Source organism: Columba livia, chromosome 7, assembly GCF_036013475.1.
Source record: "Columba livia isolate bColLiv1 breed racing homer chromosome 7, bColLiv1.pat.W.v2, whole genome shotgun sequence".
NCBI lineage: Eukaryota > Metazoa > Chordata > Aves > Columbiformes > Columbidae > Columba > Columba livia.
The window spans coordinates 23,551,034-23,576,345 of NC_088608.1; the positions used below are offsets into that span (position 1 = coordinate 23,551,034).

Here is a 25,312-nt window from a genome sequence, read left to right on the forward strand (position 1 = left end):
GGCATTCAGACTCTGTGCTGGGAGCTGGCGCATTGCGGACAATAAAGGTCTCTTCATTCAATAGCATTTCCCTAATTAAGAAAACTGGAAGCAACCCCAATGATGCAAGCCAGGGGAAAAGCAAGAAACAGATAAAGCCCTTTTCTTGTTCCCGCCTGGAGTACTATTCAGCTGGCTATAGTCCATGAGAAATGGACCCTTTATGTTGTTCTCCCCTGTTCCAAGCCGCCCCAATACAGCCAGTCTTTTTATTACACGAGTGATGTGAAATCCGAAAAGGGATCTCGGGTGAAAAGCAATGTATTGTTTATTAAACGTATATAATCCACGACGATGGCTTATTTTAAGGCTTCTAGTCTAAATTGCCCACGAAGGGGAAAAAAACAGAAGAGGTAGGATCTAAATTGCGATGTGATGCAAAAGTATGTGTCTTATGTATGTTTGTATGTTCTTGTATATACACAGATGCGCTTATTTTAGCAGCGCCCGTTGTGTGTAACTGTGTACGCGCACACACAGATGTACGTATTTGCGGGCGCGCAAAGACACATAGACACATAGGCGGGACAAAATGGTGCATGATTTCACGCGTGCCCATGCTCCATGTTTCAGCTGTTCCTCTGAGCCAGCGGCCGAAGACAGTGGCCCCGAGTGCGTGGGGAGGCACACCCGTGTGTGGCAGGGCTGCAGGCACGGGCGCGCCCTGCCTGTGCGGCTCTGCCTGCGCGCACCCGTCTGAGCCGCCCCGGGGGCACATGTGTGCACACGCGTGTGCGGCACGCTGGGTGGGCGTGCAGAAGATGCGCCCGAGTGAGGTGGATGTATCCCACGCCTTCCGGATGGATTATTTCGTGTGTCCAACTGTATTTTTCCCCTTGCCCTGGCTGTGCGGGTGCATGCGGTGCGAGGGGAACAGCGGGCACCCGCTTGCTGCGCCCACGCCCGCGTCCCCCCGCAGCATAAAGGCGACCATCCATCCCTTTATTTACTCCAACATAAACATCTTTGCATTCCGACGGCAGACTAAACGTGATAATGCTCTTCCGAGGGTGCTCTTCATTCCTCCTGTTTGATAAGGCTGCAAACTCAAGTCGGCTTATTGGGAAGGGCTCTGGATGCCTTTGTGCTTCCTAAAAGAGCATAAATAATTAAAGTTTGGCAGGGAGGAAAAGCTTTCTTGCAGAACTGTAGTGGCAATAAATGAAATGACTCAGAATCTCTTCTCCAGTCGGTTTTTACGAGAGCTGCCAGACAGTGTCTGTTCACGTTCTCCAGATACTAGGGGCGCCATAACAAAGTTAAGGTCAAGTTAGTGTCTTATCTTGGGTGGCAGAAAAATATCGCATCTTCTCCAGCCAGACCGGGCATATTTTTAAACCTGAATGTTATGCAAGTCGCCTTAATTTCCACGGATCACCTTTGGAAATGTCACTTGGACCTGAATACTTGGTAATTCCAGGCAACGGTTGCAGATGTTTCAAGACGTCTAACGGTAAAGTATTCGCTTGACTGTGTACACGATGTGCATTTATGTTTTGATATTTAATCTGAGTAAGAAAAAAAAAAAAAAAAAAGGGCGGGGGGGATATGTAACGCTCAGAGCAGGGCTGGAACCAGACCCCAGGTTGAAAATGCTCTGGCAGGCGGGGACCTCTAGCTCTGCCTCATTCCAGCGGGGTATCTGCTGCGACATTGGTCTCATAGTCCAAAAATTAGATCGCTTTTTAAGGAACTGTTTCCTAAAAGGGTTGTTTTCGTATTAACGAATCGTCGCCATGTCTTTGAACTTGAATTAGTTGAAACCGGTTGGCTCCTGCGCCAAAATGTAATTGATGCTAGACTTGCTGCATCGAAAGGAAGGTGAAAGATTCTGGCTAAGGTGTAATTAGTCGTTTGAACGATAAAGAAAATGGAGCTCCATAGGTTCTTAGAGTCATGTCTCCTGATGAGCTAGGCGATCAGAAACCTGGGGGCACAATCCAACGGATCCCTGCCCTGCTCTGCCGCAAGCTCAGGGTGGTAAGTGACACAGGAGCCATCTTAACTGCGCAGGCATCATTTTTAGGAGGTGGTTCTGTTACAGCAGAATAGACAGGGCTCGAAAGTTACTGATAAAGGAAGGGAACGGTGATTTTGTGCATTGATTTCTGGTGAAGCTTTGAGAGAGTCTGCCTGCTCGGAGCAATGCGTGGCGTTTGAGGTTGTTTGTGAGCGAGGCAACAAGGCAAAATTACCATACTGTACAAAGAAAAGAAAAAAAAAGGAGAAGAAAAAAATGAATTAATTTCATGTTATCTGCCTGGCTTTGGTCTTTTGCTTTTCAGAAAGGGCAAGCTGGGCTGCAATGCGGAAGCCCTTTGGGCAGTCCTCGCCTGCTCTGGGGGGTCGGGGGATGCAGGAGGGGCCGTGCCGGTGGCGGCGGTGGGGCGGGGGGCAGGGTGCGGGGTGCAGCCGGGGCTGCGGGGCTCCCGCCCCCGGAGCCGTTCCGCAGCGCGGAGCCGGGGGCAGCGCAGAAGTCGCTTGGCCGAGCCCTCCGCGGACACCGCAGCTCCGCAGATCCGGGGCGCTCCTGGCCGGACCCTACTTGCCTGCGGTGCTTTGGGCTCGGTTCCCTACCTGCCGGGCTCTCTGCTGCGGGACTCGGCGGCTGCCTTTTTGGAGGTGATCTGGGCCCTACCGTCTGGACGGAGCACGCGGGGTCTGCCTGGGTGGCAGGGGGCAACCCTGCTCAGTGTGGAGATGTCTCCCAGATTTCGGGTGTATATGGAGAGCGGCGTGTGGCAGGGATAATCTGGCTATGCTGTACAGAGGCGGAAAAAAAGGCATTCCCATAGAGAGCTGACAAACGTTTCTGAAATGAGGAATTGCTGGAACATAGGGCTGTTGCTGGCGCGTATTTTTGACTTTATTATCTTTTCAGCCTTTGTGACTCGGTTTGTGCTCCTCTATGTAAAATCATATTTCCAGGTGAAAAAGAAAATTGGCAAAAATGAGCCCTCGAAAGCAGGGCAGCCGCCGGGCTGGCGGGTGTTGTGTATGTCGCCTGCTCCCAGCCCTGCTTTTCCCTTCCAATAAAAATGAACATTTTGGTGGGAGTTGGAGGCACGGGGAACAGAGGTCACTTTGTGTGCCGCTCTGCTTCCCAAGGAGACCGTGCTTGGTGGACTTCTCTTCCTGCCCTAGCTCTTTGCTTTCTAGAAGAGCTCGAAAGTGCCTCCCTTTCATAAAACCGGCATCTGAGAAATGTTCTGTTTGCGTATTTCTCATTTCAGTTTGTCTCTGCGCTCTTACACAAGAGTGCAGTGTTTGGGCTTATAAGCGAGGGAAAATGAGGTACTGGGGAGTCAAGCTTTGAGTTTCGTGACCGGTTTTGATGCCAACTGTGGATTGCTGGAGCAGGGCGGGCAGTTCCCTTTGTACGATCGAGCGTGTGAACTGGACTTGGCTTTCCTGAGCGACCCATCACTCGCTCATCATCTGTGTGAGTGGCGGCCAGCCAGCATCGCTCCCTCTAACGAGGAGCGGTCACGTTTACCAGCCGAGGGTGCCCGGCCGGGAGCCCACACCCCGCTCTCCCAGGGCCATCTTCCCCGACGGTGGCTGCGCTCCCCCTCTAGTTGCCCGCGGAGGCCGGGCGGGCTGGGTGGCGATGCGGGCGGGGGTCTGCGCGCCGCGGGGCTCCGCGCCGGGCTCCGGCGGTGGGCAGGCGTCTGCCCGGGCTGCGCGGCCCCAGGTGATCAGCCGCACCACCTACGTGTATCTCATCGCCTGGTGAAAGGATGTGAGGAAAAAGCGTCTATATTTGTATGAACGGTGCGCTGGTCTCTCCGTGCTGGGAGGGCTCTTTGGAGAGATCTTAGGAGCCTTTCCGAGGAGCTGATATAGATATAAGGACATTTCTACATCGCGTCACGTGACATAATTACCACTAGAATCAATCAAGATGAATTGCACGTCAGCACACGGTGGGGATTTTTTCTTAGTTGATCCTGTCCAAACCCTCTTGTGCAATAGATGGATCTTGTTCAATGCGTTGAAGCCTCCTGGTTGCTTGCAATCGCAAAAAGGAAGACATGACTGAGTTTGACGATTGCAGTCACGGCACATCCAATATGTATCTGCCAGGGTGCGCTTATTACGTCTCACCCTCAGATTTCTCGACGAAACCCTCTTTTTTGTCGCAATCGTCGTCCTGTCAAATGACTTTTCCTTATTCTTCTAATTTACCTCATGTCCAACCTGTGCGCGAAGTAGCATTCAGGGAATACGGATTAGAGCGCAGCAAATGGCAGTATAGGGGCAGTTATGCTCCTTATTACTCAGCTGAAGAGGTGATGCATAGAGACTTTCTGCAGCCTGCGAACAGGAGGACGGAAATGTTATTCAAAACCGACCCTGTCTGCGGCCACCACGGACCGTCTCCAGCCGCCTCCAACTTCTACAGCTCGGTGGGGAGGAACGGCATCCTGCCGCAAGGCTTCGACCAGTTTTACGAGACAGCCCCCGGACCCCCGTACCAGCAGCACTCCGAGGGCGAGGGGGACGCGGACAAGGGCGACCTGAAAGCCCAGAGCAGCACTTGCAGTAAAACACCTTCCAGCCAAGAGAAGAAAGTGACACCAGCAAACAGCACCGATTCCCCTTCTGGTGAGGCTGTTGCAGAGAAGAGCAACAGTTCAGGTAGGTATCAGTAGTAAATTGGGGGCAAGAGTACAAGGCCAACACTTTGTCAAGCCGCATTTTACGTGCAATTTTATAAGCATCCAAAGGATTTTATATATCCTATAAGATTTCCTTTACCGTTGTAAAGTGTGTTTACGATAGGAAACCAATTTAGGTGGGCTTAAGGTATTCTTGGAAGAGGATATTAATTGTTATTAAATTGTTGATTCGAGAGGGGGAGACGGGGAGATTTCACAGGTAGTGCTCAGAGCTGCCTTCGGCTTACAGCTTAAGATCTTCGTTTGTTTGGGGCGGGGGGTGTGTGTGAGAGAGGAGTTTGAGAAACTTGGAATTTTTCCAGCCCATTTAAATATCTCTCTGTATTGCTCGAAGTGCTCTCTTTTAAGGAGAAGTTGGGAAATATTCGCTTTTTTGCTAAGTCAACCAGAGAGTAAAAGTCCCAGGATTTTTTTTTTCTTTTTGTAACTGCTAGAGGGCTGCCTTCCAGGCAATGGTATATTTTCAAAGTCTGTGATCTCTTCCTAGCTGAGCATGTTCGTAGCAGCAGCATAAATCAGTTTCTTCTCTCTTGAATTTCAGCAATTCCCCAGCGATCAAGGAAAAAGAGGTGTCCCTATACAAAATATCAGATAAGAGAACTGGAACGGGAGTTTTTCTTCAACGTGTACATAAACAAAGAGAAAAGACTGCAGTTGTCCAGAATGCTCAACCTTACTGACCGGCAAGTTAAAATCTGGTTCCAGAATCGAAGGATGAAAGAAAAGAAACTGAACAGAGATCGGCTCCAATATTTCACTGGAAATCCCTTGTTTTGAAAAGGAAAAAAAAAAAAAAAGGCAGAGAGAAAGGGAAGAAAGAAGAAAAACAAAGAGTATCTCGGTGTCTCTGACCTGCCATCTGAATGCAAAAGTAAATTGGTTTACATTACACATCCACCCTGCGGAACTCAAAGTTTCATTTTCATGTGCAACTCCACACATTGAATGGCCACTGGAGATTTCGGGGCTTGGCGGAGCAGATTCCTGATAAGGGGAAACTAGGGTAAATCCAAATGTCCACTCTCAAGTGTTTCTCGCCAAAGGTGCTTTTTTATTTTTTCTCTCTCACAGTACCAGCAATGGAACTGCAATGTGTCTGGTAGTTTTTGCTTACAATTAATTGAGTTTGTGGGGGGCTTTGTTGTTGGTTTTGAGCTAGGATAACACTTTCCTCCCTTTAAGTGAATGCGGTTTATTTAAGAGATGGTAAATGTACATTCGCTATATATAAAATATATATATGTTTCTATTGACATCCAAAAGCATGGGCCACTGTCTTTTTCATGTGAATAAATGGTTTCTAGTAAAGTTAAGGTTATAGCTTCCGTGCACTGTATGGATTTCCATTTCCGAAGGACCCTAGTGTTTCCCGGGCTAGAGCCAAGTACTGTTAAATAGTAACGGGAGGAAGCCTAGTCGGGTTATTTTAAATGCGTTTTAAACAAACACTAGTTTAGATGCCTAACTCTCCCTCTGTAGGTACGCTTAACCTTCCCTGTTCACTGTGAGGCAGAGCCAACATGGCTGTCTGCAGATCATCACTTGTGATGGCGTTACAATTAATGTAAACAACGAAAAAGGCTTTTTAAAAAACTGATCAGGCTCCCAATAAGCCCAGAATCCCCAACGCCAACGACTGTTTACTTGCTAGTGAAGGCTAAGGCAGAAAGATGGAGGGCTCGGGAAGAGTCAGACAAGAGGGAGCTATAAACAATTGGCACTAGTGGGGAAGAAAGAAAAAAAAAAAAAAAGAAAAAAAAGAAAAAATCTTTGACGGCAGAGGGTTGGATGTCTTAAATATGCCTCGGCAGGGCGAGCGGAGCGCGGCGCTTGGCCGGGAGCGCAGCCGCTGCCTCGGCCCGGCGGGCCCTGCGCGGGGCGGATACCGGCGGAGGTCCGAGCCGCTCCGCTCCTCGCCTCTTTATCTTGCGTGACCTGGCTGGGCTGTTTACAAAACCTTGAACTGTCTAGACAACACCATAAACCTCGAGGTTCTAAACAGCTTAATTGGGTTATATTATACACCTTCTGGTGGGTGAAAAAGAGATTTCCGCAATGTGCAATAAAGGCAAGGAGTGAGAAAAGAATTTGCCTTTTTTGAAAAGGACGAAGCGGCTCTGGCTAAGCTCGCAGTTACGGAAGGCAAAGGTACCCAAATGAGTCAGGAAAAGCCCGAGAATTTAAAAAATCAAGAAATGGAAGCGGAGCGAAGCATGACTAAAAAAAAAAATTTAAACCTTTAGTAAGAAAAACATAAGTGTATGCCTTTGAACTTCCAAAATGTCAAGGTCATCACCTTTAACCTTTCTGAATAATTAGGCGCCTTAAGGTTCCTCTGTTATTTTCAACCACCACCCACCCTCTCTCTCTGTCTCACTCCCTCTCCCTTTCACACACACGCACAACCACACACACACTTATTACCGCATAGCTGGCCATATTAGCGAATGCATCGTAACGCAAAGAAAATCCCAGCTGGGTCGAGGTGAGCTCTCCGTGGCGTGGCAGGGAGCGCGTCCCGCTCGGGTCGCCGCCAGCCGGAGCACGACGGGCTCCCCACTTCCCTCTCCCTTCTCTTCAGCGACCCGGGAATTAGCCCCAAATCTTCTCGTTTTTAGCTCATTTTTAAAAAATGGTTTTCGCTAAAAAAGAAAAAAAAAAAAAAAAGGTTGGGGCTTTAAGAAATGCTTTGTATTTTAGAGAGAACGACAGTATTTCTATGTAGCTTTTCTGCTGGTGTGCGTTTCCCCACAAAGCCCATTAATTAGAAATGCGCAAAGTCGACGGGATTTCTCAAAGCGCTTCTCCTGACCTTATAGCAAAATTCTCTTGTCTCTCCCGAGTCTTAATCCGCAGAGCGAGAACGAGTCGCTTGATTTTCTGTTCCCTGCAGTGCTTTTACAGTCTATTTTAGCGGATTAATACGCCTTTAAAATGTCAAGACACCGCAAAAGAGGGCCGCGGAAACAGAACCACCCTAGCATTCATCTTGCATAGGTGCTCAATGATAGCAGTTTTAAGTTTCTATTTAAAAAGAAAGGAAGAAACCCATGACTGAGATCAAATTGAGCTTAGGAGAAAGACGCGAGGAGAGGAGGAAATTCCCGGTGCTTGGCGGCCAACGGCCACAGGAGGGCGCCCCCGGGTGCTGGAATGCCCGCAGCCCTCCCAGTGTTTAGGTCTATTTTACCCCTAATAATAATTCCACTGCTAATAAAATATCTAATATATAAGTAACGATAAGATTTCAGGGCCTTCCAAATGAGAAAATAAAGCATCAAAAAGATTTATTAAACAAATAACCCATAACCGTGACGTGCTAGAGAAATATGCCACTTTCAGATTATTTTTTTTGGTCGTAATCTTTTATAATTCACCCGAGCTTTAAAAAAATCCCATAATTTTGAGAAAAAAAAAAACAACTGTGATATTCAGAATTCGTTCCCTAGAACGAAAATCTATTTACTCCTTTAAGGAAGCCTTAATGCGGATGGAACAAAAGTAATATAAAAAACATGCGTTTCCACATTTTATCTTTGATTCTCATTCGAGTCGTTTGTTAAATAAACCTCTAGGTACAGAAATAATAATTTTAAAAACATATTTTATTTGAAGGCGAGATTAAAGTTAGATCCTGAGAGTGCTTATTTTTTTAAAGAGAAACAGAGACTAAAGCGAAAAGAAGATATTTTTAATATCCGAACATCAATTTGCCAAAGCATTGCTGAATGAAAACCCTCTCCTTAAAAGTACTATGGAGATCTATTAAAATGAAACTATAGATTAGAATATTAAAGTGAAGCTTATGAATTTCCTGGCCACTCTCCAGTGACCGACCATGTTCTGTTTTTCTGTTTTATTTTTTGTTCCTTCGGTGCGCACTTTTGGTTAGTATCTGTAGAAAGAAAGGGCTTCACTGCTTTCTGCTTATTTGCAGAATTCATTGGAATCTATTTTACGTTGGCTCAGCCATATTCCGCATTTTTTAAAGTCACGTCTCTCGTGAAAGCATTTGTTGGCACTTTGCTGCTGGGTTGTTGGGGGTGTGTTTTTTTAGAAGTTCATTGTTAACAGTTTCCTAGAAATAGCCTTTCCGTCGGTAATAAAGTGGCATTGTACAATCGGAGCTCCTCGGGATCCTCACGCTCACGGTAGCCCCTTGCAGGCGCGGCCGGAGCCCGAAGGAAAATCTCCCGGTCTCTCGGTGGAGAAACCCACTTCGAGAGGGAAACGTTTAGCGAAGTTTCCGTGTTTGTTTGTTTTTCTGGGCTTGAGAGTGCTTCTTGTGAGAGTCCACACCAGCTCCATAACTGTTAGGCTTCATACGAGGTGCTTTAAACCCTCGAAATTACAGTGAGGCCAATCTCAGCGAATGTGAACGAGTGATGGTAGCCAGGATGCGTTATTAATTGAAATATATATATATATATATATACCGGAATATGGAGACGGCCGCCTTCCTTCTTTTCCTTTTCTTTCTTTCTTTTTCTTTTTTTTTTTTTTTTTTGAGTCATCGTGTAAATGTGATTATTCTGTGTGAGTCTATAACCTCTTATATTCTTTCCCAACCCTTTGTTTTATTCCTGTAGAGGCAAGAGGCTGCGAGCTATTTCCAAATGTATTTGGGCTTGTTCTTTAAGGAGAACAAAAAGGGCATTTGCCTATTTTCTGATTAAACTACAAATGCGGCAGGAATCTGCCGAAAGATGAATGTGCAGCCCGAAAACCGAGGCTGAGGGCTGCATCGGCGACCAAGCTACACACTAAAATCTCCTCACACCAGATATGCATTTCTGTGTCCACAGAAATATTGAAATACAATAGATAAAGGGCTCAGGCTTCCGGAGAAGCTGGTAGTACAGTCAATGCTACTGTGCGAGCCCCACGCTCAGAAATAACACCTTTGAAAAAATGGCCAGCGTGCTATTTTGTTTATTTTATAAGCTTTCATATTTAGGAAAAGGTGTAATGTCATCAGTATGTTCCCCCCCTTCCCGCCCTCGCTCAAAAAGATCCAGAGTCTGAGCCCTCGGCCCAGACGCCGATTCTTTCTATGAAAATATGGCACATAGAAATCTGGGCAACGTGACAGTTGCATTATTACAAGAAGAAAGGACACGATATCGTAGCCAATTTTTTCCCTTAAATAAAAAACTATTATTCAATCTCCCTGCAATATAACAGCATAGCATAAAATATATAGACCACGTATTTAAAGACAACCTAAATAAAATGCTGAAATGGAGCAAATTAAGGGAATTTTACTAAAAGCTTCCTGGGTTCCAGCCTGCTTTTAAAATATTTCTTGCAGTGCCTTTGTTACTGAAGGCATCTGCGAAATACCTAGCCTCTTTCATACATCTCTCCCACCCCCCTTCCATAATGAGACACAAACAGAGCAAATCACAACTATGAGAATACTCATCACAGCCGAGAAAAAAAAAATTAATGATATCCCCAGTAATAAGGTTTAGGAAGATAAGGCAGTGCAAATTAAGCCCTGCTTCCACGTCTGGTAACCTCAAGTTTTTAGCCCTGACATTTACTAGAGGAGAAAACTGTAATGTCCACCTATGCTTTATTACAAACAGTAATTTACATCTACATGGACCCATTGGTTGTTGGTTTTTTTTTCCTTCCTGCCTCGTTCAGAAAAATATGGGGCTCTGAGAGTAAAACCTTTATATTAACGTAGATTGTATATCTCATTTATTGCACAATATTGATTTATTTATTAATGTTAATTACTTGATTCCATTTTAATATGATTTAAAACAAGAGTGACATTAAATGCCCAGTGCCTAAGTCTCCAGTTCCCCAGTGGCTCTCGCATGTTTATTCAACTTCTATTTACATCAAACTTAAACTTTCCTACTGTTCATTTTCAATAAAAAATTGCTACCCATTTTTAAAAACCCTCATGATTTATCGTGAGCGAAGGGTCTTACAGAGCTGCTTGCCAGTCCTGAATACGATAAAATAATAAAATAATTATCATCACAACCATAATCTGAGTTTCCATGTAGTGGCATGCAAGAAATTCACCTTCGCAATTAAAAGAATCAAAGAGCCCTCATGTCTAATCAGGAGCCAAGAAGTCAGGTTCTGTAGCACCAGCGAGGCTGGCGTGGAAAGCAGTTCAGCATTTCCTTATTGTTTTAACTTTACTGTTGGGCGAAATCCACTGCAAACCTCTGGGCTGATACTTCAGCTGTGATATTTCTGGGACCCCCTTTTCTTAAAGTGTAAATAAAGATTATGAAAGAGCCATTTGATGGGCATAAAATTCCTGATTAGATTTAACAGTCAAGTCTTAAACTGAGTCCAGGAAAATAGTATTTTGTTTCTTTAAACTCTGTGGGTCGCCCGGGCTGTTGTTGAAGAAGAGGAAATTGCTAGAAAGCGAAGGGGGGGATGCCGCGCTCGGAGGGAGCGTCGTGGGCTCCGCCGCAGCTTCTTTCCCGGAGCAGGCAAATCTTAGCAATGGCTCTGATCGTGATCTTAAGCAGCAGCGCAGCGCCCGCCACTCCGCGCAGCGCTCGGCGGTGGTGAAGCGTGCCCGAGGAGGGCAGGGGCTGCGCCAGCTCGGCGCGGGGGATGCTGCCAAAACATCGCCAAAACAGCGAATATCGCAAAGGTAATATTGAAATTCTCCGGCAAGCCAGAAGCTGGAGGCTGCAGCTATAAAAGACACTGGCTCTTAACCTGACAATGATGTTGTATTTGAACAGCTGCGATAAGGTTTTAAAAGGTCTGTCTCATTGCCACAGCTAAATTTTAAAGAGGGTTATTGTTTCCAGCAGTGTAAAGCGTACGGTAAAGTGCAAAACACCCAAATGCCAGGAAATAGGGGAAAATTCAAATCCACGCTGGTGGAAAACGCATGTTTTCAGCTGTGCGGAAGACGCATTTAAATTTTAAAAAATCCTTTACTGTGCTGCCCGCTCTTGGGGACCTCAAAGGCTGTGTTGATGGTAGAAAGGCCCAAAATAAACAGGCGGATGAATCCGGGAAAAAAATTTTTCAACAAGTTCACTTTGTTTGGAGGAGAGTCCTTGACAGCATTAGTCCCAGATAAGAAAGAATTCGGTTTGAGAACAGTAAAAAAAAAAAAAAAAAAGTAATAAACAGTGTGTACTATCACTATTTATAATACAATAGCTTCGGGTGTAAATATGGTTACGAAGTGGGGGAGGAAACAGTAAAACACATTTAAAATATAGGGACGGAAAAATCTCATCTGCCACGTTGACAGTTGCTGTTGCCTCCGGTTTTTGTTTTTTAGTAATATAGATGCATTTATCTTTATTATTAAAAAAAAAAAAAGAAATAAATAAAGAAAAAAATTAAAAGTTTCTCGAAGAGTCCCAGTGAGGTTACGACTTTCTATATGTTTTTTGATGAGCAACACTACAGAAGGACAAATTATCTTTATCATGCTTCCAGTTTCGAGGGCAAGTGAAAAAAACACTTTTTCCCCCCCCCAAGCGATTGAGAGAGAGTGTTGTAAAATAATTTTGGGAATGTAGCCTCCCTATAAAACTCGAGTTATGACAAAAGTCTGGCTTTTAATATTTGACGATTTGTGTTAAAACAAAAATTGACCTTCTCGGTTAGCAGCGAGGAAAAAAATCAATAGTATAATTTTCAATAATTCATAACGCGAACGCCATTATGCTAAATCTTAACTATTAATCTTATCCTTTACAAAGTCTCGATTGATTTGTTAATAAAATATCTTCCCGTGCGCGGCAACAGAGGGTATAACTCTTGAAAAAGCTTCAGAAGCAAGAAAATTACCAAGTAGCCCAAGCATGCAGATGAGGCTTTTATTGATCGCCCCTGATTCCCCTTAATACGCATTAATAAATCCCGCAACCTTTTGTCCCCGCACTTGTCACAAGCGGGGCTCTTACAGGAGCCATGGCGGGGAAGCACCGCATTCCGCCCTCCGTGCCACCCGCGGGGTTCCGCTCCCGCGGAGGCTCCGCGGCGCGGCACGGCACGGCACGGGGCGGGGGGGTGAGCGCGGCGGCGCGGCGTGGCCCGGGTCGGTGCCGCAGCACGGGCGGCGGGCGCGGCGGGGCGGTGCGGTGCGGTGCCGGCGCGGCGGCCTAGGGGTCGCTGTTGACCGCGGCGGGGCGCGGCGGGGCGGCGCGGCGGGGCGCGTCAGCGGCGGGGCGGCGGGGCGCGGGGCGGCGGGCGCTGCCATTGGCCCGGCTGTCATGTGGTCGCGCGGAGGCATCCGCAATTACACGGGAATGTTTTCCTAGAGATGTCAGCCTACAAAGGACACAATCTCTCTTCCTCAAATTCCGCCCCAAAATGTCCTTTCCCAACAGCTCTCCTGCCGCTAATACTTTTTTAGTAGATTCTCTCATCAGTGCGTGCAGGAGTGACAGTTTCTACTCCAACAGCGCCAGCATGTATATGCCACCTAGCACAGACATTGGGACGTATGGGATGCAAACCTGTGGACTCCTTCCGTCTCTGGCTAAAAGAGAAGTTAATCACCAAAATATGGGTATGAATGTACATCCTTATATACCTCAAGTAGACACTTGGACAGACCCGAACAGATCTTGTCGAATAGAGCAACCTGTTACACAGCAGGTCCCCACTTGTTCCTTCACTACAAATATTAAAGAAGAAAGCAATTGCTGCATGTATTCCGATAAGAGATCCAAACTCATTTCTGCAGACGTCCCTTCCTACCAGAGGCTGGTGTCTGAATCATGCCCCATTGAGAACCCCGAGGTTCCCGTCCCAGGATATTTTAGACTGAGCCAGACCTACGCCACTGGGAAAACCCAAGAGTACAATAATAGCCCTGAAACGAGTTCAACTGTAATGTTACAGTTAAACCCTCGCGGCAGCTCCAAACCGCAGATATCTGCTCAACTTCAGCTGGAAAAGAAAATGAATGAAAACCCGAACAACCAGGACAGCACCGCTAAAGTCTCTCAAGTGGAAAGTCCCGAGCCCAAGTCCACGTTGCAAGACGAGCGGAGCTGCCTGCCCGAAGGCTCCGTGTCCAGCCCAGAAGTCCAGGAGAAGGAGAGTAAAGGTCTGTATTACCGAGTTTAAGCCGTGCCGTGGTGTAACTCCAACACGCCAGCACCATAAAGCACGCTCGAATATACTAACGAGCATCACAGCCATCACATTTAATGCTAAGGAATATCGGGCTGCAGGTGCTGTGTCTCTGAAGATTTTGGCAGGCAAAAATGTTACACAAAAGGGTCCAAAGATTTGCTGTAGAGATCTGCCTCTCTCGGGCATGCAGACCGTCTCTGTGATGCGGCGAATGTAGTCGTGTGCTCCTTAATGCGTTGCAGCAGCCAAAAGCAGCCCCATATCTCTAAAAAAAACAGGTCTGGAGGTTGTAAAATACGACCAGCTCAACTTTTCTCTCGTAATTTCGCTGATTTTTTTTTCTTTAACTGAGCCTTACTGCGGTTTGATTGCATTTAATGTTAATTACGATCCTATTAAAATAGGTGAGAAATAGGTACTATCAGGCCGGGTAAAGTTGCAAACAAATGCACAATGAAAGCAGCAGTCCGCTATCTGCCCGGTCCAAAGGTGGAATATTTCTGTGTGGTGCTTTAGATAACCTTGGGTTGGTCTCCAAAAGTGCAACGGTATTTTGAAATGTGCTTTAAAGCTAAAAGTGGTGGTGATCTGATTTTATTTTCTCTTTAAAAGTGCACTAAAGCCTTTCTTTCGAATGGCGTGTGTCGAAGAATCCCAAAACGGAAAAATTTTCTCTTGTCTAAATGTACTTTGCAACCTCTAGGTCGATTTTTGTTCTACGTGTGCATGGAGATTGTCTTTATCTGAATTATATTTAACAGCCCAGCTCTGGCTTGATGTGGGGCAGATTTCTTTCTAGTGGGGAAAAAAATCAAAAATTAAAATGAAAAAAAAAAAAAAAAAAGAAAAATCCGAGGCAGATGGTGTTAATATTTTGTGCATCTTTTTGGCTGAAAAAACGTCTATGTCTGCTCCTAGGTGTGCTTGTGTAATTCCGCTGATGGTTGGGGGGAAGCTGCTTCAAAATACAGTGCGAGGGTAGTTGGTAATTGGGGTATTTTCGTAGCAAGTGTTGTGGGAGCTCGAGGTGGCCATGGCGAGGCTAGACCCGTTAAACTGTGGCCATGGGGCTGATGGCAGGTTAAATATTGTTGAAATGCTAAACGCCAGCTGAAAACATGGGAGCTCCTTCCTGGAAGGGGGAGCGCGGGTCAGGGCGGGGTGTCGTGTGGTGGGGACGGAGGAGCCCAGCCTGGCAGCAGGTCCCCTCTCCGTGCCCACACCTCACCTCGGCTGTGTTAAATGCCCACATCCACCATATCTGTCAGACACTGCAGAGGAGGGGTCATGGCCAAGGGTACTTTCTAACAGCCTGAGGTATTTTTGATTTTTTTTTTTTTACTTCTTCTTCTTCTTTTTTGATTTTGATAGAGGAAATCAAGTCTGATACTCCAACAAGCAATTGGCTAACTGCAAAGAGTGGCAGAAAGAAGAGGTGTCCTTATACTAAACACCAAACACTGGAATTAGAGAAAGAGTTCTTATTCAATATGTATCTCACTCGAGAGCGCCGTCTAGAGATCAGTAAGAGCGTAAACCTCACTGACAGGCAGGTCAAGATTTGGTTTCAAAACCGCAGAATGAAGCTCAAGAAGATGAGCAGGGAGAACCGAATCCGGGAACTGACCGCTAATCTGACCTTCTCTTAAACCCTAACCCCGGGGGGGACACCCGTGAGGAATGGGCACAGCACCACCACTTGCTAAAGGCAGGAGAGACTCTGGCAAAACCCGGCATTTTCCAGTTTTGTTTTGGTTTGTTTTGGTTTGTTTTGGTTTCTGGTAGAATGTGAGTCTTCGTCCTTCTTTTAGCGCTGCAAGTGAATATGTATTACTATGATGAGTATATATAAAACCTAGCACGTGTAATTTATTTTTGTTCTCATCGTAATGCAGGGTAACTATTATTGAATATTATCATTTGGTCTTAACTTATTGGAACTGTCGAACATCCAAGCAATGTGACTTTTTCATGTTTTTACTAACAAAATGGTATTTATGTGGGGCTGTTACATGGGCCATAACGTTTTGAGTACATTCAATACTTTAAGAAAAAGAGGGGGGAGGAAACTTTGGGGGTGGGGGGAAAGAGAAGCACATTATAATGTAACTATCCTCGCAAATGAACTTAGAGATTGTCCTTCGTAATATGGAATATTTCCTTCTCCATTGTAGACATTTCCTTGTGCTGCATATGTGGAATAGTAGTCGTTCAACAGCAATATGTCCTTCTTGTGCATGTTCTGTTCGCATGTATAATGCAATAAACTCTATAAACTACTGAGGTTCCTTTGGTTTTCTACAAATGTTTAAAGTGTGGGTGCAGGTTGGTCTCCTGATCTTTCTCTGTCAGCAGCACTTTGGACTGATGTACCTTCTCTGCCATTTTCTGGTCTTTGTGTGTGTCTGCCTGGTTTTATTTCCCTCTTTTTTTTTTTTTTTTCCCCTTTCCTATTTTTTTAGGCGTGGGGTGGAGACTAGGGCGGGAAATTATGTAAACCTAATTAATTTATAATTGTGCCTGTAAACAAATGATTAATTGATAAAATGTTGTGTGATGTTCGCAGTCAGACAAACTGAATGGGAAAAAAAAAAAAAAAAAAGTAGTAAAATATTATGACCTAAACTGGACATCCTCATCCAATCATCTCATAAATGGTAAGTGATAAAAATCTTTCTACTACAAGCTGTCAGCAATATGTGTGTCATTTTATTTGACGTTCGTGTGATGATTTTAAAAATATCAGTCACTGCGTGCTTACAATGTGTAGACTTTGATTTCGTGTCTTTATTCGCTTGGGAAAAAAAAAATCATACCAAAAGCGAAGCTGGGTATAAGTAAACGTTAAGGAGTTCTCTTCTTGGCCAGCTCAAGAGCTTTCGGAAGATGGTGGATGGGAAAATATTCCCTCAAACATCCGGCAGGATTGGCTTTTTTTGAGCAGAAACACTCCCAAGCTTGCTTACAAATGTACACCGGCCTCTTCAGACCGACTTTTGTCACCCTGCACTGTTTCTGTTTGCTCAGAGACTGTTTTATTTCGAGCAATTCCATTTTAGTAGCACACATCCAGATAATGAAGTTCACGAGTCTTAATCCTTTCTGTACATAGCTGAAAAATGTTATTGGTACTGGAAGCTGAGGAAGGGCGTCTGTGTGTGAGAGCGGGTGAGTGCCTGTGTGAGCAGAAATCCTAAGCAGAACTGCAAATGGCTTGCAAATGAACATGACTCCAAATCGAAGTGCAAATACTTGGGCATACTTTCACCTTCAAACAGTACTGGAAAAATAACATGGCTACTGTTTGCTCACAATCAACGCCCATTCCTCCCCTAAGCAGTTTCTAAATCAAGAAATTAAACGCAAGATAGTGCCAATGTTGTTTGACTTGGTGACATTGATACTGCTCATATTGCAGCTGGTGGAGTTGTATTTTGCTCTCGTCCCTGATATTTAATTTAAGCCAGTACTTTCTCATCTGCACGTTTACTCGTAGGGCGGAGGCATATTTTCCTCAAACCAAAGCATCACCATTTTGAAATTGCAGGAGCCGCAAGTCCGTATGCCTTTTGTCCTTGCTCTCGTTTCAAAAATAAATAGCAAAACGGTGCTAAAACAAACAAACAAACAAACAAAAAACCTCACAACACACAAAGCTCTTGCGTATATTTAAACCGTCTTCTTTTTTTTTTTTTTCCCCTTTAAAAATACTCACTTCATCACCAAAGAAGTCTCAGCAGTGGGAAGCAATTATCTGGATCTATGTTAAGTGTTTGACGTATATAAAAAAGAACGCTCACTCTAATTTGCCTGCGTTATCAATTTACATCCGTGCGAAGCGAGAGGCAATTCTTGGTCATACCACAAACCCTACTTCTAGATAAAAATATGAGAGAAATGTGAAAACGCGAAGGAAAATGTTGAAGTGAGATGAGGGGGTAAAAATAATTACCAAACAAAAAGAGAGAAGAAAAAAAAGGAAGAAAACAAACTAAGAGAGTAATAAATCGTTAAATAAACAGGAATTTCAGCCCCTTCCTCAGACGGGCCCGCGAGTAGGAAGTGTTTTCTCAGTGCTGTTGTTCGTGCCCTCGGCGGGCCGTGCTGCGGGCTCTCACTAACTGTGTGCGTTTCCTCCAGATCTCGGCACAGCCACCGTCCGTCGCTCGGAAGAGCCCGCCTGGGCAGAAGACCATGGGTAATCTAGTTTTCAATACTAACCGGGCACCGTTTCGCTCGGGGAAGGGTAACCGGGCCGGGAGGGAGGGAGGGAGTGGAGAGAAAGGAAGGAAAAGAAAGCAAAGCGGGCAAAAATCTCCCCGAGGCATTGAACGTGGCCAGCTCGGCCCGGCCCGGCTCCCCCTGAACTAGACGCGGAGGGGGCAGCTCTGCCATTGAGGTGGGGGCAGCGGCAGCCCCGGGCCCCTCCATGGGCCGCAGCCTGCCTGCCTGCGCGTTCCCTGCCCGCGGCCTCAGCGTTGCCCGCTGAGGGGCCAGGAGGCCTCCTCCGGGCAGCGTTTGTTCGTGTCCCCTCCGGGGCCGCGCTGGGCACCATCAGGGGGGCTGTGTTGGAGCTGTGTAGCCCCAAAGTTTCGCAGATACAGAAGCGTGTGTTCAACCACACGTCAGTTGTGCTCGGAGACACGGGCTTTGCTGTTTCCATCCGTCCATTTTATTAGGGACACATTAATCTATAATCAAATACACCTCATAAAATTTTTATTGAAAGGCATAAAATCATTACAGAGGTCTTCCACCTGTTTTAAAACAACACAATGGGCATCTCTTTTCAAAAGTGTATTCTTTCCATGGAAACTTTCTTTTTGGGGAGGGGTGGGGGAGGATAATAATACCCGCATATGCTCTGAAATATGGAAGTACCGCAATGTGCTTTTACTGTAACATTTTCCTGTTTTATGAGAAGTCGTTACAGTCCCAGCTTGCGATGGTTTGTTTTTACAGGCAAGAATCTCCCTTTCCCAGCGGGTTTCCTCAGCAGCTTGGAGTGTGATTAGCAAGCCAAGGCTGTTGGATTTATTTAAACACCCTGCCTCTCATTGATTAAGAAATGAATGGCAGAAATCACTCAAAGGAGGTGAAGAAATAGTCCGCGCCCGCCGCGGCCGTGGGCTGCCAGCGCGGCCACGCCCGCCGCGCCCCGGGCAGGCAGGGCAGGCAGGGCGGGCAGGGAGGCAGACAGACGGGCAGCGAAGGCGGGCAGGACAGGCGGGCAGGGCAGGCAGGGCAGGCAGGGCGGGCAAACGGGCAAGCGGGCAAGCGGGCGGGCAGGCGGACAAGCGGGCGGGCGGGCGGGCCGTCACGGCGCGGTCCGGGAGCGCAGCCGGCGCGGCGCGCTGTGCGGGGCCGTTGTTGATGATGATTTTTTTTTTAATCACAGCAGCCCCAGTTTAGCGGATTGATTTACTCGCAGTATTGGTAAATATGATCACGTGGGCTCCGCAACCAATGGTTGAGGGTTGCAGTCTGCAAAATACTACGATTGTTCTCCGGGAGGGTATCATATACAGTTAACAGTGTAACCTTTTATATGACTAAGAGGGGAGCCTAAAATGTCGTCTAGTGGCACCATAAGTAACTATTATGTCGATTCTCTCATAGGCCATGAAAGCGAAGAAGTTTACGGGAGTAGATTCGTCCAGGGAGGTCACAGTGGGACCTCCAGGCCATCAGGTGTTGCAGAGAGTTCAGATTTTTCCTCCTGTAGCTTTGCACCAAAATCCACCGTGTTCTCCACCTCCTGGTCCACGGTTCACCCTCAGCCGTCTGCGGCAATGACCGGGATCTACCATCCCTACATGCACCAGCCCCACTTAGGGGCAGCAGACGCCGGCCGCTACGTGCGCTCCTGGATCGAGCCCTTCCCGGGCTTCCCGGGCGGCGGCGGCGGCGGCTCCGCGTCCAGCTCCGGCTCCTCCAACGGGCGCCACTACGGGATAAAGCCGGAGACGGGAGCAGCCGCCTCCTCGTCTTCCTCCTCCTCCTCCTCCTCCAAAAGGACTGAGTGCTCCTCGTCCCGGGAGTCCCAGGGGATCGGTGTGCCCGAGTACACGTGCAGCTCCTTCCTCCAGGAGCCCCGGGAGAAGGCGGCTGCCGGCAGCTCCAAGGACCCCGCCGCCTGCAGCCACAACCCCAGCCCGAGCAGCGATCTTAAGGAGGAGAAACAGCAGCAACTTGACCCAAGTAAGTAAAAAAAAAAAAAAAAAAAGGGGGGGAGAGAGAGAGGGAGAGAGTCAGAGAGAGAGGGGCAGAGAGAGGGAGAGAAAGAAATAAAGAAATAAAGAAATTGCCCCTTTGATTTATTGCCGAAACCTGTAAGGCTCGAATGTGCAAAACTGATAGTTTTACTAACCTATAAAAACGTCTAGACGCCTACCCCAGCGCAAGCAGCAACAAGCACCCATAAAAGACTCCACATAACCACCTACCATCAAGACATCATTTGTACAGTAAACAGACTGGGGCATTAAGGCTTTTATGATAATTCCTCCAAAGTTGTGAAAACAGTCCATCCTTCGTTAAATTAATTTAACAACCTTTCTCTCCCCCCTCCCCGTTCCCTACATACCTCCCTTCTTCCAGATAACCCTGCAGCAAACTGGATCCACGCTCGTTCAACGAGGAAAAAGCGTTGTCCCTACACAAAGTATCAAACTCTGGAACTGGAAAAAGAATTTCTCTTTAACATGTACCTAACCCGAGACCGCCGTTACGAAGTAGCTAGGATTTTAAATCTTACAGAGAGACAGGTCAAAATCTGGTTTCAGAACAGAAGAATGAAAATGAAAAAGATGAACAAGGAGAAAGGCAATAAAGGAGACTAACACTGGGGTAGAAACGCAGTTGGGGAATATTGCTTTAGTTTAGAGTTTGGGGGTTTGTGGGTTTTTTGGTTCTTGTTGTGTGATTTTTTTTTAAATTGATTTTATTCTCCTCCTTACCCTGCCTCCTCAGCCCCCCTATATGTTTCTTCCTCGTCCCCTCGTCGTCCCCCTCCCCGGAACTTTAAATCAAGCTGGCCTTTTGCCTTTTTTTTTTTCTTTTATTTTCTTGTTTGTTTGTTTGTTTGTTTTAAGATAGAAGTGAAACGTGGTCTATGTCAGGTAGTTTGGGAAATTTTGTCTTGCTCACCACCGTGTTTTGCAGAGTCGCTTCATCTCCCCCTCCTCCTTCCCAGCCGGTTTGGTTGATGATATTGTGAGTGCACGTTAGCTTTGGGAACTCTTATCTGATGTTAAATGTTTGACATGTTTCTTAAAAGTGATGTAGTATAGACAGTTACTTTGCCAAAATAAAGGTAAGGAAATTAATTATAATTAAGATAATAAAATATATATTAAATTACAGTCGCTTTAATCAATGGAGGTGCTGTGTTGTCCACGACTTGCTAAGAGGAAACCTTACCCAAAACCTCTGCTTTATAGGTCTGAATTTCACTCCTTCGCAATAGAATGCCACAGCCAGGCCACGAGCTTTTCCCCCATTTAGTGCACTATTAGGAGGTTGTCTCATCCTTGAAGCCGTTCGCAATGGGCCTAATGTCTCCCGGTTCCCCGGCTAGCTGTCGTCCCTGCCCCCGGTGACTGTTGTATTAATTAACCACCCCGTGTCTCGAACTGCGGACCTATTGTAATTGTTGTCAGTTATTACACAATAAAGTCTGCCGTGACTGAAACGACAGCACTGCGGTGAGACGAGAAATCTGTGCGGCCCTCGCGATGCCCTCCGCGCCGTCGACCCCACCGCGCAGCCCCCGCGGATCCCACCGCGGTTCGAGCACTGGCGGCCCAAGGCCGAGGGAAAGCCCGGCCGCGATGCCGAGGCAGCAGCACCTCTGGTAGACACAAAGGCCAGAGGAAAATTACTTCTCCCCCCGCCTCGCCTAAGAAGCATTTGCTGTTGGAGGTCAGCGGCGGAGAGGCCGAGTTCGGCCGCGCCGTGTAGGTGCGCCTGCTGCTGCCCCTCTCCGGGACGGCACGGGTACGTGAGGTCTTCGAAACAGCGATCCCCCGGGATAATACAGGAAATATTTCCGCACCGGTCCTCAGAGACAGTGAAGCAAAATGACGCCTATTCCCTTCAACCATTTTGTTGTTTTTTGGCCATTTCTAACCTATGTGCTCTTTAATCTGAAGGTTGGGAAGCTCGGGGGCGGGGGGTAAGGGGAGTACCGTTGCTTCCAAAGGTTCAGCTTTGTTGTCGAGAGCTCATTTAGCATCGCGTCTCATGTCTTGCATTTATAAACACACATGACTTTATCAAGATAATTGAGATGAAGTTCATTGTAAAAAATGCTTTGTTTAAAGAGCAACCATTAAAATGAAGGACCCGTAAATATTTACGAGCAGTTCGGTTAATTCAAGATTAAGGGAAGAGCTGAGAGACCTGGTATTTAATGTTTTTTACCTCTGGGAAAAACAAAACAAAAAGGCAAAAGCATGCAATGCCAGGAAAAGGTGTTGCATTGCTTCCCATCCATTGTAGAGAAGATACCTATAATTCTTTTAAAACAGGAAGAACCGTGGTATAATAAAACCATTGAGATGGCTAGACGTCTGGACCTAATGAGTTTACGATATGCTATGGCGCTTTTCTTTGAAACCACCTTATTTTGATGTTTGTGTTTGTTAGAGAGGGGAAAAAAAAAAACAAAAAATGCAGACAAACCAGGTCTTAACATCTTGGACTATAAATTTCAATATGTCAGCGTTGGGCCAAGGCAATAGACTCAAAAAAGACGCGAAGGTCATGAAACTCAGAGATTTTACAAAGTCCATTGATTTGTTGAAATGCATTTTATTGGATATTCTACTGCCATGAATCCTACCGTGTTAGCCTCCATGTTTTCGAAAATAACCATGGCGGGGGTTGATCTATCACTAACAACACGTAAACAACACTTTATTTTGATGATTATAGCAGAGGGTCTGGTAAGAAACTGTTACCAAGCCCACCCAATCTCTTTTTAATTTTTTATTTCATGCAGATTGCATATTTTCTTTTTTTCCCATTTGTTTACGTATTTCTAGTCTTGTGTGCGTTTATTTCAAAATGGCAGAAAGAAAACCAAACGTCTCGAACGACGAAACACAGTCCTTACATGGAAATTTCTTTTAGTGTCAAAATGAACAATAATTTAACTCCTACCCGTTGGTTGTGTTAATACATGTTTGCACATACGCACAGTCGCGTGCACACGCACTCGCTTTATACCGAATAATTCACAGGCATGTGTGATGAAGGGGGTGGTTGTGAACAAAGATTCATCTTTACTTTCGTTTACATAAATCAATCCATAAATACATAAACGCATGGGCAAACAAAATAACATGTTCAAGACAAAAACGCATAACTGTAACTACCACACATGGAGAATTCGTGGTGTAATATGTGAGGAAACATGATGGAAAACGTGACAGCAGCGGTCTTCAAAGCTCAGGCGTCTTTCCTGGCTGCCATGTGTAAAGGAGGAAGATTCTTTGTATACAGTTAATTATAGCACTGTAAAAAATATAAAAGAGAGTCACCGAAAATGACACTGTAAACTTTGTCCGAAAAAATGAAACAAACCAAAACAAAAAACAACAAAAAAGAAAACAAACAAACAAACAAACAAAAACCAACACCAACCCAAAAACAGAAAGTAAAGGAAGCGCTCATCACCGAGCGCCCCGTCGGAGGAGTGCAGAGCCCCGCCAGTGTCTCGAAGTAGCACCGGGGCCTTGCGGAGCTGTTTGGGTTTCTGGACGAACCCCCAGCCCCCGGCGGGGTTGGGAGAGCAGCGGCAGCGCGGGCAGCGCCGAGCGGGAGGGCGCTGCCTGCCGCTGCCACCAGGCGCCGCCAGAGGGCGCCAGCGCTCCACTCTAGGGCGGCGACTGCGCCCCACGCTCCGCGCATCGCTCCGCGCCCCACGAAGCGCTCTCAGCAGCCCCGGCTGTGGGAAGCCGCGGTTCCGCTGCAGGTACCGCAGACCTACGCGGGTCGTGGTGCTGGCCAGTGGGACGGGCGCCCCAGAGGGATGAGCATGCAGTGGGGCCAGAGGGACCAGCACGGTTGCGGGAACAATCCGCTGCACTTCCGCGCCCTTCCGCAGGGTGAGGCGGTGTTTCTCTGCTGCCTCTCCCTCCCTGCCTGGCAGGGCCTCCTGCCTTCCCCGTGCTCTCTTGCGAAGGGCTTATGCTCCTGCCCTCGTAGCACCGAAAATCCTTGTGCCCCTCCCGGGCCTCTTCCGCATCCCCGCCTGGCCCCGGGCTGCGCGGGGCTCCGTGAGCCTCCGCTGGCTTCCCAAAGGGCCAAAGCGGCCGCGGGGCCGTTGACGGAGGTTTTGCTGGGCGCCCAGGACCCGACCGGGCTCGCATCTGCGAGGTAGCCGAGGTGGCCACCTAGACAAAGCGAACTAATTGGCATGGAGGCGAAGGTGGTGGTGGTGGGAGCGGGATGAGATGGGAAAGGAACCTACGGTGCCTTTTATGTAACCACAAATATTTTTTGTCAATTCACATCAGACGGTCACACGTGGCTGTGGCGGGACCCATATTTCACCTACATTTTTCGTCTGTCTTCAAAATAGGGCGGACTCAAGCTCCTGGGGGTGTCTGTCCGAAAAGCTTGTTCCCACTGTTGAAAGAAGCAGGGAAGAGACGACTGGAGATGGCACTTCTTGGAGCGCGGCGAGCAGGGCCCACGCAGGCAGTCGGGCCGCTCTCTCCCCGCGGGGGCGGCCAGCCCAAGGAGCCGGGGCAGCGGCGAGCCTGCTAGGCAGTGCCTTCCTTCCTTCCTCCTGATGAACAGGGCTCGCTCATTTCGGACCGCGTCCCCGAGCCGTGCTTGACCGCTCACCTATACATTTTTTTTTCCTCCTTCTCTCTACCTCGGTAATGACGTCCACCAAGGGTGAAATGATGGAAAGTATATTCATAGGCATGATTTCCATTAAGTATCAATTAACCTGGAGCCTCAGCCATGCGTGCACAGCGTCAAGGGTAAATGTGTGCCTCTTTTCCCAGTGCTCGCCTGCAAGGAAATGACCCGGAGGGCCCACTGGCAAGGGGGCCCGGCCACTGCACGCTGCCGCCCTTTGGACCCTCTCAGTTGCCCTCTCTGACGCTCCCGACTCCCTGCACCGGGCATCGGCTCACTCGGCGGGTCTCTGCCCTTCCAGGCCGGCGGTGGAGGCCGCGCTTCAGTGTTTAGCCGCGGATCTGAGGCCCGGACAACGCAGTCTGGGACGGCTGGGCGGCGTCGCCCCTGGCAGCGCGCCCGCGGTTATCGTGCGGTATCTGCGCGGCTGCCTCACCCCTGCGCGATTTCGGCGGCTCCTGGCGAGCGTGCACCGGCGGGGGGAGCGGGGCCGTCGCGGCTGGGGTGGATTCGGGCAGGGCTGGGCCGGGTTTTGTTCTTGCTTGAGGAGCCGCACATGTAAACTGAAGCCAAAAGCCCCCCCTGAGCTCATGAGCGTGTGTGTGTGTGCGCGCGCG

At 47.3% G+C, this 25,312-nt stretch overlaps 3 protein-coding genes across 6 annotated transcripts; all 3 read left to right on the forward strand.

Moving 5' to 3' along the window:
* Window positions 1-1,223: 1,223 nt before the first annotated feature.
* Window positions 1,224-21,515, forward strand: HOXD9 (homeobox D9). Of its 4 annotated transcripts, none has more exons than XM_065068854.1 (4): window positions 1,224-1,492; window positions 17,958-18,015; window positions 19,437-20,018; window positions 20,418-21,515. In XM_065068854.1, exons 2-4 carry the CDS (start codon window positions 18,012-18,014, stop codon window positions 20,657-20,659), a joined length of 828 nt encoding a protein of 275 aa, XP_064924926.1. In that variant the 5' UTR covers window positions 1,224-1,492; window positions 17,958-18,011; the 3' UTR covers window positions 20,660-21,515. The 4 variants fall into 4 exon arrangements, with proteins under 4 accessions (XP_064924926.1, XP_064924924.1, XP_064924927.1 ...); XM_065068852.1 differs by lacking the exon at window positions 1,224-1,492 and adding an exon at window positions 16,241-16,474; XM_065068855.1 differs by lacking the exons at window positions 1,224-1,492; window positions 17,958-18,015 and adding an exon at window positions 19,102-19,253.
* HOXD11 (homeobox D11) lies at window positions 2,469-12,774 on the forward strand. Its single transcript, XM_005514207.2, has 2 exons — window positions 2,469-4,680; window positions 5,263-12,774. The coding sequence occupies exons 1-2, from the start codon at window positions 4,074-4,076 to the stop codon at window positions 5,496-5,498; spliced, it is 843 nt and encodes a 280-aa protein (XP_005514264.2). The 5' UTR covers window positions 2,469-4,073; the 3' UTR covers window positions 5,499-12,774.
* HOXD10 (homeobox D10) lies at window positions 12,916-16,097 on the forward strand. The gene is made up of 2 exons (XM_005514206.3): window positions 12,916-13,788; window positions 15,189-16,097. Exons 1-2 carry the CDS (start codon window positions 13,047-13,049, stop codon window positions 15,464-15,466), a joined length of 1,020 nt encoding a protein of 339 aa, XP_005514263.1. The 5' UTR covers window positions 12,916-13,046; the 3' UTR covers window positions 15,467-16,097.
* Window positions 21,516-25,312: the final 3,797 nt, after the last annotated feature.